The following is a 22,817-nucleotide window of genomic DNA, read 5'->3' as shown; positions in this document are numbered from 1 at the left end:
CAGATTATCTTCAAAAGGTTTGAAAATAAAAGTTTCCTACTTCTGAAAGGATAGGATGTTCTTAGCTAAGGATTTGTCCTCCTTTTCTGAACTGAAACAATTTATGAAAAGAAATGTGTACATCTGAATAATTTTAATAGATATCTTCAAGATCAGAATTAATATAAAGCAGTAGAGACTGAAATAAGCTATGCAATGAGGAACTTGAGAAGAATTGCGATTGAGTTCATTTAAAGCCTACATTAGTAAAATTAGTATCCTATTATTTATGTAGTACTTGTACTGATTACCAAATTTATGGATCACTTGCAGATTTATTAGTGTTTGGCATTCTTTCATTTGATTTAACACATACCACTCCTGTGTGCACTATTAAACACTTATGTTTGTTGACTCCTATAAACACTCCAATTTGTTAATATAGGTTTTTTAAAGGTGTTGGTTTCAAACTTTATGAAAGAATTTTCCTTTTGTGCAAGAGTCTAAAAACAGTTACAGCACTCAATGCTATCATGACAGTCCACAGAAGAGCATATGCTGTTTAGAAAGCACAGGGACAAATTCTACCTTGCTTTGCTGATACTGCAAGCTCCTTTGAGTTTCTTTGGAGTTATTACAGAAGCCATTTATGTAAAAAATACCTACTGGGTTTATTGTTTGTTTATTGGTAGTGAGGATCAAACTCAGGTCCTTGTACATGCTAGGCAACCTCCCCTAGGTTATTTTTAATAAAAATATAATTTTAAATAAATTATAAACATTTGTGGTCTCCTTAAGAGACCTTGAGAAACTTTTCTTTCAAACTATTATCTATTGCATTTACTTTCAATTATTCTCTCAGCATAATTTACACACATAAAATCATGAATCCTTATGGTGTAGTCTTTTGGCCACCTACCAGAAACACCTGGGGATCTTAGTAACAACCACTTCAATCACTTCACCTATTCTTCCTCAGCAGACTTTGGATAGATAGTCTCCATGTTAACATGCAGTGATGGTGCTTACCAGTGTGTGAGTACATCTGGACACTTGTTCTTTTGGTTGACCTCCTCTGTAACATGCTAGTCAGAAAAGTAGATGCCAACTTCAAAGGATTCTTGTGCACAGCACAATGGGTTTGTTGCAAATATAAAACACTTGAAAATGCTTAGATAAGGGTAATGGAGAGGGTCAAAGTAATATTATAATAAGTGCAATAAAGATTAACATTTTATTATTAAGGAGTATATAATATGCACTTTGTGATGTATGCCACTTACATGTTTAACACGTTGACGTTTTTTTAAAGCCAAGTTAAAATTTATCATGTCAGTATTATTCAACTAGATCAAATAAATCAGAAGTTAAGGAAGAGTTGCAAATATAAAGTTCATTTAAGCTGAATTGAACACACAATAGAGTGATGATGTAGAGTACTATATTGACAGAGAGAGAGCCTTTAAAGAAGAAAGGGTGGAGTGTTACATTTAATAGTCCTGTGTAATTTTGCAATATTTACTGAGTACACTTGAGCTTCCTGCAGCTTTGAAGATAGGAAAATATCATAAACCTTATTTTATGGCTGGCTTATCACTTTTAGAACAACCTTGGCAATACCAATGCTTGCTGTAAGAGAAGAGGATGAGAAGCTAGGGCTAGAGGAACATGAACTTTAAGTTAATGCCATTCAATAAAGTTTATCTTTAACAGTGAACCACTGTTTAATGCTGTTGAATGTTTAAAATTACTAAACACTTATGTATCCTTTGTGCACAAAGAAATTTGGCAAGTTAAGGAAGATATATAGGAGCAAAGAAAAATCTAGTAGGAAAACAAAAGGAAGAAAAGGAGAGATAATGTGAGAGAGCCAAGAAAGAGAAAATAAATTAAGTAAAACACTTTGTTTCACACAACTATTGTACATGTGTATTCCAGAGAGCTGTAGAGTTCTTTATGATACTTATCAGGAAAGGTATGCTTCCATGACACAATAAAGACATTAATGAGTTCACAAATTAAAACTGGCTTATGTTTAGATAACACAGCTTGATGACTCCTAAATTGAACTTAATGACAAATAGGTGCATATAAAGATATTGACTAATGGTACTTGTAGAGGGTACCTGATTACACAGATGGCAAAAGGGAGTCAGAGACAGGAGAAACAGCCAGGCACTCAAAGGCCAGTTGGTCTGGCAGAATGGGGAACAATCAGAGACCCTATGCTTCAAATGAGTTGGAAAGTGACAACCAACACCTCAAAGTTGTTCTTTGAGTGCCACATGTGTGCCATGATAGATGTATGCCTAAATTATTACACATGACCACACACATACACACATGCAAAAGAAATACTGGCTAAAGAGAAAGACCTATTAGAAAGACTTTCTAATAAACTTGAAATTGAAATAGATTTTCTTTCACTAAAAGGAACTATGTTTATAGCAGAAAGCTGATATTTCATACTTTACTAGAATCAACAAAAGTACATAAATTGATTTCATAGTTGTTGTCATTAGCTGTGTACTCATAATCAATTTTACATGTGTTCAGACTTGTAAATATACATAGAACTGTTAATATCTTTGTATGTTGCCAGTATATAGATATGAATTCATATTTAGAATGGGTAGCTCAAGCATTTGTAAGAGAAACTAAAGTGCACCTTGATTTATGTGTTTGGGGTGACTCCCTCTGGACTACAACACTAAGTACTAGGTTTCCTGGACTCTTTTATAGCTAGAAAATTAGATTTTGCTAGACATATAGGACATAAAAAAGACATGAAACACTATATTAAACTCAGCTATCAATTTCTGAATAGCATATTTCATAAACTCAAATTGACCTTAAGATATAGATTTAAAACTTCTGGATGACTTTGATTTAGTTGGCTTAAGAATTGGCATTGCTAATTTCTTATCTAAATCCTCCAGGTCAATCCACCCTAAATGCTAGGACAAACTAAATCTCAGAGAAAGAACACTGTACTTCAAAAGTACATCACTGTAGTATCTTGAAATTGTCCCTTTTCTGGGTTTCTTAAAAGGTTTTCCAGGTCCTCAGCAACAAAGCCTCTTACTTTATAATTCAGTTCCTTAGGAGTAGGAGATGGGCTTCAAGACCTATTGCTTCTGAACTTCTTACCACAATCTTAAGTCTCGAGAACTGACTGGATCAGGAGCTGCTCAAATTCCCCTGAGACCTCAGATAACTGCCCACCTGTTCTTGGACTTTTGTATTTAAATTTGAGATTGTGATGGGAGGCTAATAGGGGTGATTCTGGGGAGTAAGAAAAGAAGCAGATATCTTGGGAAGTACATTTGGAAAGAATTTTTCTGGCTTATTTAATGTCAAGTGTATTAAGATGATAGTTTCCTAAGATAACACTTACATAGGTTTACAGTTGCTTAAAAGTACTATTTCCATGAATACTACTGCCCTGAAACATTTTTAAACTGTGTCACAGATTTGTCAATATTATATAAGTTCACTGATTTTTGTTATATGATCTATTTAAAACTGGCAAATCCAGGGGCTGGAGAGATTGCTTAGTGGTTAAGGAGCTTGTCTGCAAAGCCAAGGGACATTGGTTTGATTCCCCAGGACCCATGTAAGCCAGATGCACAAAGGGGCACATGATTTGGAGTTTGTTTGCAATAGCTGAAGGCCCTGGCATGCCCATTCTCTTTCTGTCTGTCTCTCTTCTGTCTCTCTCTCTCTCTCTCCTTGTAAACAAATAAATAAAATTATTTTTTAAAAAAATGGCAAACAGGCTAGAGATATGTTATAGCAATCAAAGCTCTTGCCTATAAAACCTAAGGACCCAGCTTCAACTCCCCAGGACCAAGTAAGCCAGAGATACATATGGTGACTCATGTGCACAAGGTCAATTCATGCACACAAGGTAGTACATGCATCTGGAGTTCAAATGCAGTGGCTAGAGGTCCTGGAATGCCAATATATTCTCTCTCTCTCATAAAAAATTCAAACCCATAGTCTTATTGATATTAACTAGCATGAAGTCCTAATGTAAACTTAAACTCAGTGATATCCAATAGGAATTCATTATAAGTCTGAGATGGTTTCTTTTCTAATATTCATACCAAAAATATAAGTATTAAGATTCAGATTCTATTGCTGTTTATTAAATTTTGAATATGTGATTTGAACAATTTCTAACTTTCAACCCTTCTTTTCTTAAACTGTAAATGGCATTTTGTCAACTACTAACCACACCATAGTCATATATTACTCTAGTTTGCAAATGACAGTGATAGATCTAGTCAAAATGCTGTTTTGTTAGAACACATCCCTATTAAACAAAAGTAACTGAGAAAGATACTGCATTTACCCATGCTCTTCTCCCAGTGTATTTTTCCATGTTCTCAAATCTAAACACTAATCATTTACGCTTTCCAGATCACTCTAACAAATTACAGTATTGCACGACACTTAGATTTCATCAATTACATGAAATACGATAGTGAAATGAAAGACCTTTTATCTTTATGCCTCTTTTCTATACTTGTTATTGTTTTTTTTCTTCCCTGGGTATGAGAAGACACTATCACTTTCTGTAAGGAAAGGACTATAATAAAATAATAAAAAGTGCCCTGAAAACATAAGAGGAAATGACAGTCCAGATGACAGAACAAAGTGAAGTGGTCCAGAGCGTTCTCCCTGGTGCTCCATATATCACATTTCTTTTATTGTTACCAAATTATCATAAGTTTTTTGTGTTTTTCCTGTTACAATCTATTTCATCTAAGTATAATGTAAATCATCTAAATGTAAGAATTGTGTAATGTAGGTCTTCAGTTCTTAGAACAATGCTTGCCTCAAGCTCAAACAGTTCTGCATGATTAGATGAATATTAACTCTTTCAACTTCCCTTTATACCAATTTTATGTTTGCATCCATAATGTCTCATACTTACCTCACAGAGGCGATACCATGATCACATAATGTCTTTTTTTATTCTTCTACTTCATCAGAAGTGGGTATCTTTTACATGCATGGGCTTCATCCAATACACTCTAGCGTTCTGGCCCCCTTCTGCTCTACAGCAAGCACCTCTGTGCCTTAAGATGCTCTCTCTTGGGGCTCCCTCCTATTATTTAGATATGTTCACTGTTTCAATTTAGTTTTCTTTAATTGTGAAGGAGATTGAGTATCAGATGTTCAAGACTTTAGATATTTTAATTAAATTTTCTGCTTATTTGCCCTTCCATTTTACCATTTTGTTCATCATCTCCTTATTAATTTTACACATTTTTATAAAATTTTAAAATTAGTTATTAGCTTTACTTGACTTCTCCAAGAAAGTTGCAAATATTGAGTGTTCTCAATTACACATTTGTCTTCTGTCCCTTTATAGCTCTTAAAGAGGATCCAACAACAAGAATATATGGATATACATAATGCTTCACATAATATGGACTTTGTATCTTTAGAAAATTTAGCAATTTTAAAATTTTGTGTTTAAAACATGACAGCTTGGCTTTACTGTCCAAATTTCATATATATTCATAGGATGGCTTAGGCCCAGACAGTCATAATTATATTTGTACACTACTGTTCTGTTGACTTGCCCAAATCTTACTAGGAGGGGCAGTCTCTGGGCTATTTTGGCTTTAGAGACTTAAGAACCCTTATTTGTTAACCTAATAATTAGATTCAGTGTTGTGATCTTCACCCATAAAGCCTGGTCTATACTTTTGGAATCAGCAAATTTTCATTTGGACTGCATACCTCAGGCAAATGGGCCTGTTCACACTGTTCACACAGCACTAACATGGATGCCTTGTTCATAGGTATTGGTTAGTATTTTTTTTTTTAAGTTCTAGGCCTCAAATGAAGTGAAATACTAGATAAGTTCATGAAACACTGTGGTGTTCCTATTTAGTTCTGGTTCAATCGTTTTATAAAATAAGTGTTCTTGCATCATATTATAGTTAAAGAAGTTAAAGAAGCACTCTCTAATTTAATTTCCTATAAGCAGAAAACTACAGGTAACTAAAAGTACAGTCAATGAGACACATTCTGGTTTAAAGGGATGTAGTTTGATGAGTTTAAATATCTCCATTATGCTGTGTGTGGCGGCACACGCTTTTAATTCCATGGGTACAGAGATAGGTGAATTACCAAGAGTTCAAGGCCACCCTGAGATGACAGAGTGAATTCCAGAGCAGCCTGGGATAGAATGAGACCCTACCTCTAAAAACAAAAACATAAATAAGTAAATAAATAAATAAAATCTTCATTATGTTTTAGCTACCAGTAATGTAAATACTAAGTTCTATAGCTCCTTTATCTTTCTAGTACTTCCAACTGCATAGTCATGAGTTCTCCCACATTGAAAGATTGGTTATTCAAAAGCTAAGTATCAGTTTCTTACAGGATAGTCTTGGCCAGATCTGGACAGCCACAGATCAAACTGAAATCTCTATGGTGGTATTTATTTTCTACAACATTCCTTAATGCATTTCATTGCTTACTTCTGTACAAAGGTTTTTTTTTTATTACTTCTTGCCAATTTCCCTCCTAAGTTTTTATTTCAGTAAATTCTTTGCCAGATTCCCTCTACATTTTTTTCTAATAATTTTAATATGAAAACTACCAAGCAGTCACAGAATAGAAAACTTACATAGATTTTTGCCTTCTTCAGCTTACATAGTAAATATGTTTATTGTAATACATACGTAATGGCTTTTATGACAGATACTACTGAGCATCATTTTTTGGTTCCAAAGCATCATAACCAAGAAATGGCTCTTTACTTGGGGTGCTTGCTTGCAAAGCACAAGGTCCCAAGTTCAATTACCCAGTACACACACAAGGCCAGAGGCACAAACAGCACATGTGTGTGGAGTCTGTTTGCTATGGCTAGAGGCCCTGGCATGCCCATCCTCCCTCTCATAACTAAGTAGATAAATAAAAATATCTTAAAGTATCATAACAAGCAACAACTTTGTAAAAACCAATTGCATATCCTAAGCCCCTGAGTTTTTTGACATATTCACCACCTCTATGCCCCAACACACTGTTTTATTAAAAAAAAAAAAAGATAATTTCTCTAAACCTAGGCACTTCTATAACAGAGTGAGTCACTGAATGACGGTAGTCCAACAACTAGTTATCCAAACACTTGCCCACCTAGAGTTCTCTTCTTGCCATTGGGGCCAAGTGGTGATGGTAACATGCAAGAGAGGTGAGCAAAAGTAGTGTGGGCTGGCTCTTTTTAAATACTGAAATGTGATTATAATTTCATAGTGAACATGTAACTCAACTAGGACTCAATCATATTGCTTACTCTTGAACAGTCTCCTGTGTTAGTCACAGTAGCTATAAATATCTAAAAGGACCTCAAAATAGTTTGGCCCTATATGGGGAAAAGAAGAGTAAAGTAAATGATATGCACAGGGGTTACTATTTCAGAAGTAACTATTGGTTCACCTAGAAGTAATTCTGTTAAAATCTAGATTTAAAGTGGGTTTTATACAGCAAAACATGGAGATGTTCCCAAAAGATAGGAAAAAGTGAAAAATTTAAGCATTACTTATCCACTTACTGCTATAAACTATATTCTATCAACACAGAACTACTCCATTCCCTTCCCCATGATAAAGTCTTCAAGTTGTCTTATGAATAATTTCCAATAACAAGCTAAAATCAGAAATCTATGTAAAATATGTTATGCATGCTTTCTTCATCCAGAAAAATTTCCACATCTTTGACTACTCTTGTGACACTGGGCATTATGAAGTACATAACAGCTTTAAAGATATGAGAGCTAAACAAAAACACAAAAACAAGGAAAAGAATACCTATTCCATCTCTATCTCAAGTTCCAAGCCTGAATATCGTACATGAGGACGTAGATCAACAGCAGTAGTCAAAATCAAAACAGTCATGAAGGCTTGTGTTTGGCAAGAGAGACCGCCCTGAGATTATGCTGAGACATTCTTGTGTTAGCGCCAGCTACTCAACCAGTGAGGATTCTGTAGCTATCTTATGTTCCTATGCTCAAAAACCCTCAAAAACCCAACATAATTAAATAAAATCTTCATATGACATACAGATATTAAATTATACTGAGTTCTTATAAGACCTTATCAAAGGTGACAGCATTTATATAACAAGCGCATAAACAGAAGCAGAACCTCTTCAGTCATTGACAATAAGGAAAACTGATTTTGATTGTCAAGGTAGATAAGTACTGTCATTTTTATAAGTTACGTCTGGAAACTGAGTGCTATCATGTGACCATATGCTCAAACTCTGACACTGTGAGGCTACAAGAGAACCTTTTCTGAGGAAAATTCTCAACCAGCAACGCCTATTTCAAATTATTTCCAAAACAGTCATCCCACAAAAATTTACTGCTTTATCTATGTGAATGCAGTACATGGAATTTCTGTGCTCCAGAAACTTACCTGGTAAGATAAAATATATGAAACATTCACCTCAGGGAACAGAACAAAGATACTCATTTTTTCATTGTGCACACTACATTTAGCAGTTAAAACAAGGGATATAGGAAATTCTTGGATAATCTTTGCCTGTCATATAGTGACAAGAAAAAATTAGGCTGCAGAAATCAGCAAGACAAAAAGGAGTAAGGACAAGGACTTTTGAAATAAAAGATAAAAGTTTTATTTGACATATTAGGCAAAAAGGAGAAGAGGGTAGGACTCCTTACAACGTGCTTCCTCCAGATATAAAATGGCCTGGATATCCATGACCTCATAGTGCCTGGTACTACTTACATAAGACCATCATAAGAGGAGGAAAAGATCATGACATCAAAATAAAAGAGAGACTGATTGAGATGGGAAGGGAATATGATGGAGAATGGAATGTCAAAAGGGAAAGTGGGGTGTGAGGGTATTACCATGGGATGTTTTTTATAATCATGAAAATTGTTAATAAAAATTGAGACTAAAAATAAAATAAAATAAAATAAAATAAAATAAAATAAAATAAAATAAAATAAAATAAAGGGGGCTGAAGCAATTGCTTAGTGGTTACGGCACTTGCTTGCAAACCCTAATGACTCAGGTTTGATCCCCCAGTACACATATAAAGCCAAATGCACAAAGTAGCACATGAATCTGGAGGGATTTTTTTGTTTTTGTTTTTGTTTTGCAGTGACTAGAGGTCATATATGCCATTCATTCTCTCTGTCCTTGCAAATAAATAAATAAAATATTGTAAAAATAAAATATAATGGAAGTCACAATCATCATAGCAAGTAGGTATTAAATCTCACCCAGTGGTAACCTTCATTGGCTATCTGCCAAACCTGTGATCATTCTGGTCTGAATACATGTCTTACTTCTATAGCTCAAGTTCATGTCTTTCCTGACCCCATAACATATGCTTGTCCCTCTTTCTAATTCCTGCTTTTAGGGAACTATTGATTGTAAAACAAAGAATCTCCTCTTCATTTTCTTGAGTGAAAACCTCAATCTTTCCTGAAAAGCTCATTTTCCATATCCTTTCCCATTGATGCAAAAATTCTATTAAATGACATTCCTTATGCCCCTTCCCAATTCTGCTAACTTCCATTTCTTTGTACTATCATGGCCATTGTCCAAGTAGAAAATAATACCACTATTAATAATTGTTTTATTTATAAGAACTTTCTATGTGCTAGAACAATCTACATCTATAAAATGGACAATATTAGCTTCATAATATAGAGAATAAAACTCGGCACATAGCTTGGTTCAGTAACTTTAAGTAACATGGCTTTGTAAAATTTCAAAATCTATGACACTAACCTAATGACAGCTACTTTAATCCTTCTCATCACCACTGAGTGACATAGCTAAACTCAAAGTGATGATATCATTCTCTTAGTTAAAATTCTCCAAGATCAAATTCCTGAGATGAATATCCATGACAAGGCTGACTCCCTTTCCTGCTCACTTGTCCTTAATTACACTTGACTTCTAGCAAGATGCTTGGAACTTCCTGTACCAGGGCAGTGGTTTCATACTTGTGTTTTTTTTCACAGAGTTTCCTTGTCCAGAATATGATTTCAATCTTTGACATATCCTTCAAAGTGTCTGCATTTAGACACAGGTTCCCTGAACTACCCAGGCTGACTAAAAGCCTACCTCCTGCAGTGCCCTAAGAGAGTGTTCCATGTTATAAGGAAGTGGGATTTTTATGTTTTTACTAAAAAAAAAAAAAATAGCCTATACTCCCATTGATATGGGAGAGATTAGGCATTCGTGTTGTGCCTTCACAATGTGCCTGACATAAGGGCATCACTTAAGTGGTGTTTATGAGACACAATGTGACATAGAATGTGGGATTACTTCCTATTCACATTGCCATTTCTTGAACAAGGAAGTAATGTGTCCATAGTCCAAATCTTCAGGATCATATGGCATCTAATTTCTTCCATAGATAGCCCAAGTAACATAGTTAAAATGACCACCTCTATCACTTTGTTTCTTAACCAGATTGATGATGATTGATTATTCCTATGGTTCTCATTTTGCCTCCCAATTTTTAGAGTCCTCTATTCTATCCTCCATCCTACCTCCATAATGTCACTCACTAAAAGAACTGGCACTTAGAGGAATTTTCTCCTGATTTTTTAATGGACTTCTCTACCTAAATGAGATATAGAAACCAGTTAACATTTGCTAAAAACAAATGGGTCACATTCTGTTAGGATCAATATCAAATTTAATCTCAACAACAACTGTTTTGTTTATCAATAGCCAACTTCTTTACATCAACCAAATCTTTTCTATACTTTGGTGGCAACTTTTTAATGCTATACTCTAAGGAGGTACACTGCATTCTTGTGACTTTCTGCCATGTTTCCTTTCATAAGTCAAAGCAAAGGCTACCTTTCTACATCCCATTATTCCTTCCCAGATTAATAACTGACTTCTCTAGAAACATCTAGAATTTGGATTATTTTTTGTAATAAACCTAAACTATACCAACATTTAAGCTGTGATATACTGTTCTTCAAAAAAGGGCTTTTGAGGAATGGTGGCTATCTTATTCAAAGTATACTACTTTGATAGGATAGCTTAAGGTATATACAAGGTAAAAGTAGTTAAAGAAACCTATACACATGAGTTAGTACAAGCATGGAGAGGTTAATATCAATAACATCACTATGTCATCTACAACTTACCCCTTTTTCACATTTTTTGCATATTACATTTTGTTCTTACTATGTTTTTTCATAAATGATGTCTGCGTGTTCAAGAAAGAAGGGAAAATTTCAGGGTACTTTTCTGTCTCTAATTCTCTATTAGTAAATCAATATTCATTTAATTATTTTTCTTATTAAAATTGACAATTTCATCTTATGTGATTAAAACTGTTAATTTCTCATGTGTAATTTTTGGAATAAAAATTACATATCATATACATATACACTGATAACATTTGTCCCATTAGTATACAAAATGATCACTATTTCATAAAGTGTTTTTGCTTTTGTTTATTTTTGAGGCTATGGTCTCACAAGATAGCTGAAACTGGCCTAGAGCTCACTGTGTAGTCCGAACTAGCTTCAATTCTGTTCTTCCTTCCTTGGTATCCTGAGTGCTGAGATTAGAGATGTACCAATGGGTACACCACACTCACTGCAAAGAGGTTTTACTTTGACCAAACCAGCTCATTATTAAAGGAATAAATTCCATCTATTTTATATATTAGTGACCTTCAAGCAGGGGGTCACAGGTTGTACTCTAACTCATCCACAATATCTATCTTCTGGAGGAAATGTTAATATGTACAAATCAACTAGTAGGACAGAGAGCTAAATAGATGTTTTGAGTATTTGAAGTTTCCATATTCATAATTAACAATTTTTCACAAATTTGCTTACCTCCTCAAGCTGGCAAGCTTTGATTACTGCCTTGTATCTATATTCATCATAACAAACTCCAAAGATGATGTTATCTTTGATTGTTCCTGGCATGATCCAAGAAAACTGGGCACAGTATGATATTCTTCCACTATGTTTAATTTTCCCATCTGAAGGCAACAATTCTCCAAGAATCATCATAAGTAATGATGTCTACATAGGAAAAAAATATTTAATTGTTTTATCAAATCACTCAGTCTTTCCTCAACCACAACTGAGCTAGTTCTATAACCTAGAATGCCACATTGTCTCTGTTATCTATTTTTGCCTCACTCTGGTGCTGATTTAGCTTGGCCTTATATTTGAATATCAGTTGTATAGAATAAGCTATTTGCTTGTGTTTTTTATTACTTTTTAAGCAAGCTTCAAAAATTTGCAGAGTTTTGTCAGCATTTTGGAACTTTAGGAGATATGCATGTGGATGTAATTCATGTATGTGTAGAGTTGGCCAGTCCTATCTGAAAGTTCCATAGAACATTGCAAATTGCAACCAATTACAAATCAGAAATATTTTTTAAAACTATGTCTGTGTTAACATATATTTTGTTTGTTATCATTAATAATAACATAGTATACTACAACTAATATTTACATTGTATTGAATATTATAAGTAAACAAGACACAATTTAAAGTATTTCAGAGGACATACACATGCTAAATGTAAGTATTCTTATATTTTATATATCATAAGAATTTTTTTATAAACCCATAAGGATACCCAGGAATGACTATAGTTTGATTTTTTCTATTATTTTCATTTATAATTTCAGTATATATTAAACATTTTATTCTTTGTTATCTGTACTTCACTCATAATGAGCTCTGATAAAATCACTATTTTTCCTCCTCTGCTACCTCCTTTTCTTATACTCAAAAATTATCCAACAGTGTTCTTTTTATTGTTAATATTATTAAATATGTTTATGTTTGTTTAACTTGAATTGTTAAATTTTAATATCCAGCTTTTCGTGATAAAGATAGCAAATTTCCTCTCTATCCCTCATCTATGGCCTAATTCCTTTCTTTTGTATATGTGGCTTTTAGTTACAACCTCTTATTGTCAAGGGATATAACACATTTAACATCAGTTCTACAACTCTAATTCTCTCATTACTTTGAGAGAGAATGGGCACAGCAGATGCTCTTGCCAGTACAAACGAACTCCAGACACATGTACCACATTGTGTGTCTGACTGTACATAGGCACTAGGAAATTGAACCCAAGCCAGAAGGCTTTTGTAACCAAGTACTTTTAACCACTAATCCATCTCTCCAAGCCTCTCCTATTAGTTTTAATTTCAGCTCACTGATAGTTCTTTGGGGCTTATCTCCCTCCTTTTCTTTCTTCCTTCTTTCTCTTAGAAAGAATTTGAGAGATCAGTAAACTCTTTCTTGTAATTTGAAAAAGTATCACTCTAAAATCACAGTCCAAAATGGGAACAAGGACTGGTTTTTATAGGTCTTGTAAGAAATATTTTTCACAGTAGCCCATTCAAACATGATGAAGAAAGTTCTCACCTTGAATTTCACTTCTTTATGCCATTTAATGTACTTCTGAAGGAGTTAATGGAAAACATTATCCACATTACATGATAGCTCATATTTTGAAAGATCATATAAATTCTACTCCAGGCATAAAACCAGATTTTTCAGCAATTTTGCCTACTTAGTTTTGTCAGACATATATCAAAATACTCTGAATTTATATAGGAAGTTGCTATTGCAGCTTTGAGGAGAGGGAAGGCTGAGTACTGATTAAATTTAAAAGTTCCTGAAAAACTGTCCCACTCAATATTTGTCATAAGCACGACTAGGTCCATTTGCACACATTCTAAATCTCAAAGAAATGGGTACCTTATATTTACATGGTTACAGTGTAACAATATAAGCCATGATTTTCCTAAAAACTGCTTAAAGTGGATCCCTTATTCGGAATAGTGATTGGAAACCCATTTTGTGCATGACACTATGTTAATTTCTGTGCACTACATAAAAACACAGGACAGATCACTATAAATAATATGAGGAAGTAAAAAATAGAAATTATCAGTGGAGCAATTTATATTATCAAAGACACTATATTATTCTAATACTGGTGTAAGAATTTATCCATAATATTTCATATACTAAAAGCTATAAAGAAGGGCTGGAGAGATGGCTTAGCAGTTAAGGCATCTGCCTGTGAAGCCAAGTGACCATGGTCCGATTCTCCAGGACTCACAAAAGACATATGCACAAAGGGCATATGTATCTAGAGTTTGTTTGCAGTGGATAGAGGGCCTGGAGAATGGAGTGCCCATTCTCTCTCTGTCTATCTCTCTTCTCTCTCTGCTTGCAAATAAATAAAATTAAAAATATGTAAGTAAATAAAAAGCTATAAAGGAAAAATGCATGTCAAATTCTTAATGACAGAGAAGTAAAGTACCTTGCCGGCTCCAGTAGATCCAGTAATTGCCAGCAGCTGTCCTTTCTCTATTTTGAAGTTGATGTTCTTCAGGACATAGCAATCTAGAAGGTTTAGGCGACTCACAACAAAGGCATCTTTATTATAATGTAGTTTATAACTCTTTATTGTGCTGGAAATATGCTATAAAAGCAAATCAAAAATAGGTTTTGGAGTATTTTCAATAAATACTTTTTTCCATTTTTCGTTTTTTTATTTTTACAATTTTTATTAACATTTTCCATAATTATAAAAAATATCCCATGGTAATACCTACCCTCTGCACTCCATTTTTCTTTATTTATTAATTATGGACATACTTAGGATGGATACATCATGAGTTGATACCATCCTTTCCCACATCTCTGGACCCCCTTCCACTAGGGGCCTTCCTAGTGGGGATGCAGGTACTCCCCATGAGTTTGTGGGCTATGTGATATGGGAGCAGCAGTCAGTTGTTGGGGGAAAACTGGCTCTGGGCATGAGGAACCACCATGTGGCTCTTACAATTTTTCTGCCCCCTCTTCCACAAAGTTTCCTGCACCATACTGGGTGTGTTTTAAGTCTACTTCAGTGATACAAGCCAAATAAATACCTTAGGTACAATTAGTTTAAAGAATGTATGGCTTGTGAGCCATACCTTAATAAGACATACATTATTAATTTACATAAAACACATAATCTCTAGAGAACATGATTCAAAACCCTGGTAACTTTGTATATGTAGTACTTAATGGGAACTTAAGGATCCTTCCTCAAACCTTTGCCAATTATCAATTAATTTAAATTTAAAAGCTAAATTATAGTGCATGCATGCACACACACTGTTTTCCTACAGGTTGCATATATAAATATTATTTTAATCTTTAGCATAATATCTATCTATCAATAGATAGATAGATAGATAGATGGATGGATGGATGGATGGATAGATAGATAGATAGAGAAAGATATATAGAGAGAGAAAGATAGATAGATAGGTAGGTAACTAGGTAGATAGATACAGTAGGATTTTTTAATTTTCCTTCTTCAAAATTTTAAACTCAGACCCAGAACGGAAAAATAGCCAACAGCATACCAGTAGTTCACAGAGTGGAATTACAACTCAATTTAACTTCTGTACTATCCCACTGGTAATTTCTTTCTCTGAGAGGCTCCAAACATATCTTAAGTAACTATTGTTGGCTTAAAATAGGGTTAGACTGCCAGAGGATTCAAATGAGTTTATTTATACAAGAGTTTCTATACCAGAGTAATTTCCTTCTGAAAATGTCTTTCCTTTCTATGGCCCCTAATAAAGAATGAAACTGGTGCACCTTGCTTTAAAGAAATCTGTTTTCAGATCCTCAGCACAAAGGTACTCTTTCCTAAAACTCAATCTGCTGAGAATCTGACTGTCATATCTCTTAACCCAGTTCCATTTTATTTGACACAGAAGCAACTTCCTTTTCACCTACAAGGCAAGTGTGCACGCATCTCACAAACACTCTCCAAAATATAAGCACCTCTGAAAACCAAGCAAGGGTTTTCTCCTGAAACAGGCCCCCCCAAAACAAAGCCAGAGATACTGAGAGAGGTAGCATCTTATTTCAAACTTAAAGCAATGCATGTGCCCTACCTATCTTAAAATAAAATTTCAGGAATTTATTTGGCAGTAATGTCTTTTTAGTAATTAAATACATACAGTAATTATTATTAATATAGATTAATTATTAGTATTAGTGAGTCACACTTCTCACAAGCAGCAAGTTATATATAAATTATATATATATTATATATATATATATAATTATATAAATTTACTTACTCTTCATAAATTGAATGCTCTGAAACTGTCACTCAAAAGGTTAACCAAGATGGATTTAACACATTTAGACAACATACAACACAGTGATGGGAAATGAAGTTGGATGGGGGAAACAAGATTTGAAGGAAAATATTTCCATTGAATATACTTAAATGTAAGGCATCAGCTGAGAAAATAACTACAGGTTCCCTGTTCTGAGAAGAAGCAACATAGAACAGTTCAGATAAGGTCAAGAGAATACATATTTTTTCCTTAAATAGGAAGTAAGGAGATAAAGGCAATTCCAAGGAGCAAGAGAGAATTTGGGAGTACTGCTACATGACAGTTTTGACATTTTTCCACAGACTTTTGTAAGGCCATTTATTAAGAGTGCACAAATCCTTGGAACAATTCTGGAAAGTAATAAAAGTAGGGAATGGCTTTGAGGAAACTGGTAAAGAAAATTAAATACAAATGAATATATTTTCCAAGGATAACAAGACCAAATTATGTACAAATGATAAATGCATAAAACCTACAGTTGATTAGAGTGTAACACGTAACATTTACTTTGCTGAAACAGTGAATGATTTCCAGGTTCAAAAATTTTAAAGAGCAAAACTATAGCTAGGGGAAATTCTAAACTGAATGGACTTGGAACAAGCAAAGGATATGCTGAAAGAGGTATGAAATGATCAAATGTAGAAATTAGAATTCTTACCTGCCTGGGATAAATGGTAAGACCCTACTACTGAAGACACAATATGCTGCCAGCACAGAACATAGAAAGACCAGGCTTCACTCCAGAGAGCCAGACCCCAAACAGCCCATCTAGTGCTTGAAACCACTACGTGAGCTACCAGAGGAGGGTGGGGAAGTGGACAACAAATGTCTAAGCAACCAGGAGTCTAAGCTACTCAGAGGCAAACACCCTGATGAGATGTACATGCAGGTACAATAGTGGCACACATCCTCAGTGTGCAACCAATATCTTTCTGATTAGCTAAGAGATCAGTTCAGTGGAACTGAGCATATCTGGAACTGGAAACCATGTCAGAATCCTATAGAGACAAAGATTATTCTCTCCAGGGTCAAGCTCCCATCTTGGGCTAAAAAGGGGACTACATCCATCAAATTCTCCCTAAATTAATAACTCATTCCATTTAACCTGTGCTGACTTCACTATCCATTGGAGAATATGATTTTCTTTTTCAGAAGGTAGCAAAACCTGAGGAGATAAATTACCCCTCACACTTAAGCCAAGTGCCAGCTGAAAGCATAGAGGAATTGGGAAGATGAACAAGAATACAGATTCCTAGACCTAAAACAAACCTAGCATGGCTCAGGGAAATTTGAAGAAGAGGGGGTGGAAAGATTGTTAGAGCCACACATTGGTACATTATGCACAAGAGACATTGCCTCTTACCCATAACTGATGGCTAACCACACAATGTACCACTCACATTCCCCAATAAGGAGGGTCCCTGTGAAGTGGGGGGGAGGACAGGAAGTAGGCTAACAATGGTACCAACATATCTGTATACATACTGTATTCATAACTGATAAAGAAAAGATTTTCACAGGGGAAAAAAAAAGAATACAGCTTCCATGGTGAGCCTGACTATCTGTGCCAGGGTGAAGGAGACAGACACTGAGGACACTCAACTCCTACCAAAGCAGAGATCCAGAGGCTCCTAAGAGCCCATCACTGAAATAGAGTAAAAACACACCCACCAGTGCTCAGGGAATTTTGCAGAAGAGGGGGCAGAAAGATTGTAAGAGCCACAAGCTGGGACATCATGCCCAGAGGCACTGCCTCTCCCCAATAACTCTCCCACAACACAAAACCCACAGCCCCACGGGGAAAACATGCAACACCACTGAGGATGGCCCCCAGTGGAATGGGTGCAGGGATGATAGAAAGGATGGTACCAACACATGATGTATCCATACTAAGTATGTCCAAAATTAATAAAAAAAAGTATTTAATTAAAATATAAAAATCTTAATGAAACTGGAAGAAAATAAAATCAATAGACTGAAAGCTGTAACACTGGGAAATTCTAGGCTGAAAGATCTCAAAGCAAGACCTTCCCAGTGACTAAGTCCAATATCAATGAAACATGGGACTTGGCCAAGAAAGTTTCTGAAAAAGTCAGAAATGTAAGTTCTAAAAACAGTAGTGGAAGACTCCTTTATGTAGATGTTGAAGTTTCAGACAAGATGGCAGAGGTTTAACAAGAACACCAGCCTAGGTAAACATCATCAAGGCTTGTTAGGACTTGGACAGGGTATAGTCATGGGCTGGAGAGGAAAGTACAGCCAGGTGAGAACCAATGGTTCAGTGCAAAGGCTCTATACTCTGACAGAGGATTCAAAATCCAACTTTAGCCCTGGCCATGTGTATGATGACCCAAGTTCCTAACACTTTTGAATTCTTCCTTTTCTTTTGGAAATGTTATTTAGGTCTTACTGATGTTGTGAAGATTAAATGAGACCAAACATATAAAATGTCTGGTACACAGGCAGATGAACTGAGAAAGGAAAGAGGACTTTTGCAACAGGGTATGAAAGGAATAATTTGATAGGAGCAGAGAGTATTTCCAACTTCATATTTTCCCTTTGTGCCTAGAAAGATATCATAAGGCCCTAAAAGGAAAGAAGTAAATATGATCATATGCTTCTCTAAAAAATAATTTTGCTAGATAATTTCTTACCTATAATATTAAAAATGAAGTAAAATGACGTGTCAATAAAGAACTTACATATATAAATAAATTCAATATAAAGTATTGTGAGAGATTAGGAAATAGGACATTGGCTTAGTAAGGTCTACTTTCATTTAACTGCTAAGTGTTTACAATAATCAAATATTGCTTTCTCTACAGGTCAAAGTTATGTTTTTCTGATGAAGAAATATGACTGAATTTTTTAAAATTCATTTATCTTATTTTTTTTAATAAATTTGAGAGAGAAAGAAGAATGGGCATGACAGGGCCTTAAGCCACAGTAAACAAACTCCTGATACATGTACCACCTTCTGCATCTGGCTTCTTGCGTGGGTCTTGGGGAATCAAACCTGGGTCCTTTGTCTCTGCAGACAAATACCTTAACTGTTAAGCCATCTCTCCAGCCCATGACTGAATTTTTAATAGTAAATAAAAATAACTTTAAATTACAAAATAAAAGTACATTGGCATATCTCACCTACATCTTTTTTAGTTGATATATATAAATACATTGGACTGGAACTTGAGATCAAGGCAATAAAAGTTCACCAAGGAACCATGATGTATATGGGATTCTAATGAACACTTTAATCACCTCATTCAGTCTTCACAACCAATTTGGAAGATAAGTATTTTTTTTTTAATTTTACCTATGGAAAACTGGATGCTTGACAAGTTAAAGTAACTTAATTTAAATTATATAGAGAATAAATGACAAGGACAAGATTCAAACCCAGTTTCAAGACCTATGATCTTTGTATTACTTCTTGACCTGTTCTATTAAATCAATTATATGACTTTAATGAAATAAAGAGGCTTTTAAAAACTTGCATTTGATGCTTCTGGTCCTCTACTTCTCACTGTAAAATATAAAGCATTCTCTTCCTTTCAGTTCCATCAACTATATCATCCTTTTAACACTATTTGCCATTGGGAAGAACTCAAGATTCACAAAGGGACAAAGCTCAAACATTTATAGAAATTCTTACCTCTTCCCAAAAGGCTGTTACATTATCCATTGTTACATCTGTATGTGTTAAGTTATATTCTAAAGTCTTATATTCTTGTAGCTGTAAGAAATCCTATTTATTAAAGAGAACAAAACATTATAGAATCCGCATAGCATTAATGTATTATTACATTGTTTTTAAACATTCTAACATTTGTATATCTTATATATAGATGTTAACAATTAAATTATTTTAAAATAACTTCATAATTATACTAAAGTTAATGTGCCAAGTACTTGGGTTCATCATATTTAAAACATATAATCAGCTGTATATTAAAGTTTAATATATAAAACATTTTCATAAAACATATATGTTTCATCAGCTGATTCTTTCCTGTACATATTATATGTTAACCTTTGTGATGAATTTCTATAGTATCACTGAATATTACCCACTCACATGTCTCAGTATGTTAGGACAAAGAATAAACAAATACCAATATTTAGCATCCTCCTTGTGGGGAAATTAGCTTCATTTTTTTTTATTAAGTAAGGGGACCTAGACTTCATATGACTTTTTTAAGGCTTACCTAGCCATGCAAAATTAAGCTTTATCAGAGAGTCCAAACCACACCCTTTCTAGGAAATATGGAAGCATAAGATGTCAGCCTCAACACCCCAAAGTCTTCACATAGAAAGTCATGAAGGAAACCAGTTTCTTGCCTAGTTTCTTTTCTGCTCTTCTCCTTCTCTTCCTTTCTTTTGCTTGTCTCATTTTCTCCCAGGTTTCTTTCCCAGCTCTCTTCCTGTGTTCCTGTTCAGTGACATGCACTCCCCTGCTCTCCTCTTCCCCTCCCTCTCTCTGAATTGTGACAGGGTTAACAGAGGAAACAGTATTATTCTCAGAGCCACCAGGATTCTAAACCTCATTCACTCTGTATAGCCACACAAGTTCATTCAGTCTTAGGAGTCAAAAAGGTGATATAATTAAGAAAGGGGCTGACAAAGACTGTGATAAACTATATAGGGATACTTTGTGAGGGAGCAGCTGCCACAGTGCAGAAAGGTGACTCAGCTTACAAGATATTCCAGTTCTTCAGGAGACACTAAACAGAGGCATGTGTGCGCTCATGTGCAGATGATATCTCCTAATTTCTAATTGCTGGCAGTTTATTTAAACTATTTCAAAATAGGGCTGAAGAGATAGCTTACTGATTAAGGCACTTGCCTGAAAAACCAAAGGACTCAGGTTCAATTCCCTAGGACCCATATAATCCAGTTGTACAAGGTGGCACATGCATCTGGAGTTTGTCTGCAGTGCCTGAATGCCCTGGCATACCCATTATCCCGCTCTTTCTTTCTCTTTCTCTCATTTGTTCTCTCTCTCTTTCTCAAATAAGATTGTTTTAAAAGAATTCAAAATAAATCCCAAATAAAACAATAAGCAAGAGTTAAAATGAGCTCCGGCCACCATTTACAACCACTGGCCTAGGTAATGAATGGTCCACCTAAGAGGCGTTCACTCTCACTTTTCAGTGGTTTACTTTCTAGATTAAATATTTAAATAAATAATTTTAAAATATCCAATTAGTTCTGAATAAACTGCTTTTCATAATGTCAAGACCACTGGCATGTCACCACTGGCAGCTGCTTCAGCATAGCAAGGTTTTAAGGTAATTAAACTGGCCAAAAAATGCCATTTTTATCCATCATACTGTCCAGGGAAATGCTAGAAGTTAAGTGTGAGCATTCCTAGTAGGATTTAGAAAGTATCATAACTTCCTCTTGAAAGAAGTCTACTTTTCAATCTCCCACATTTGGAAACCTTATTAGAATCAGTTGTCACTATTACTTCAATGGAACTTTTCAGATTATAGAAACAATTATTTTGAATTTCTTTGACATGTGGGAATCTTATAAAATTTCTTTTTATTTTGCTGTTTTCATTGCAGCAACTCATTAGATCACATATACACACCATGATTGGAAATCCTGTACTTTAAAAGTCAAAGCAAGGAATTCATTTCTAGTTTGCCCACTATAACAATTGTAAAATATTTTAAGATCATGCATATGATACACAGTCATAAAAATTACCTGCATCTTTTGGATTACATCTAGGGTTTCATACCACATTTGTACAGCAAGAGGGCACTGTCGCGTGACTGTCATGCGCAGAACAATGCAGTATGATACAGTGGTGAATATTTTTCGGAGGTCGATTCCATGAGCGAGTGCATAGGGAAGCACAGATAAAAAGACTACAAAGAATCCCGAGAAAAAAAATGCCGAACTATTTAAATATCTCAAATATGCTGCTTTCCGGGTCAGAGCCAATTCAGCACTGTGGAAATTAATAAGATGTGGGATGTTATTTTGCTTTTCAATTATATGGCATCTTGGAACATAAAATTTGAGCACAGGATACAGTCCTTCTGCCGGTGTTCTGATCCTGTCCTTATCCTACATGAGCTGTGTGAACTTGGGCAAGTTGTTAAGCCTCTCTGGGCCTTTATAGCTTTGTAAGAATAGCAATGAATATACCAGGTTTTTGCATATACTTCATAAACATAATTTAAAAATAGCAAATAATTTCAATTCTTATCTTAATGTTTTATAATTTCAAGTTGTAAATTTTGTTTGCAGCTTTGTTCAATTTGTTTGTTTAAAAAAATTGAGACTATAAATTTTTATTAGTGTTTTAATTAATTGTGGGAAGGAAAACAATGTTACAAGGTTGATGAAAGAAAATACATTATTTTGTGATTACCTAATGGATTCTTAGCACTTTGGAATTTCTACCTTGGTAGAAATTAACATAGAAAATGGCACATATACATAATAGAGTAGTGGCTCTTCAATGCTGGCATGGATAAATGTCACCTGAGAAGCTTGTTAATAGGCATCCTGTGGACCCACCCCTTTGGAAGCTCATTGAGTCTGAACTAGGTTTCTAGAAGCCACATTTCATCAAAGAGGCCAGGTGATTCTGCTGCAGATGAAAACTTGAAAA

General features: G+C 34.8%; 1 protein-coding gene across 1 annotated transcript in view; it reads right to left on the bottom strand.

Annotated features, from left to right (window-relative positions):
• The window catches only part of Cftr (CF transmembrane conductance regulator), a 133,921-nt gene that overhangs the window by 71,217 nt on the left and 39,887 nt on the right, over positions 1–22,817 (bottom strand). The window contains exons 8-11 of the mRNA XM_045160653.1: positions 21,902–22,148; positions 19,842–19,934; positions 14,320–14,481; positions 11,855–12,046 (exon numbers count right to left, since the gene is read on the bottom strand). Coding sequence (XP_045016588.1) covers positions 11,855–12,046; positions 14,320–14,481; positions 19,842–19,934; positions 21,902–22,148 — 694 coding nt within the window. The remainder of the gene's footprint in view (positions 1–11,854; positions 12,047–14,319; positions 14,482–19,841; positions 19,935–21,901; positions 22,149–22,817) is intronic.

This window comes from Jaculus jaculus, chromosome 10 (genome assembly GCF_020740685.1).
Source record: "Jaculus jaculus isolate mJacJac1 chromosome 10, mJacJac1.mat.Y.cur, whole genome shotgun sequence".
Lineage (NCBI taxonomy): Eukaryota > Metazoa > Chordata > Mammalia > Rodentia > Dipodidae > Jaculus > Jaculus jaculus.
This window is presented reverse-complemented; position numbering and strand designations above follow the sequence as displayed.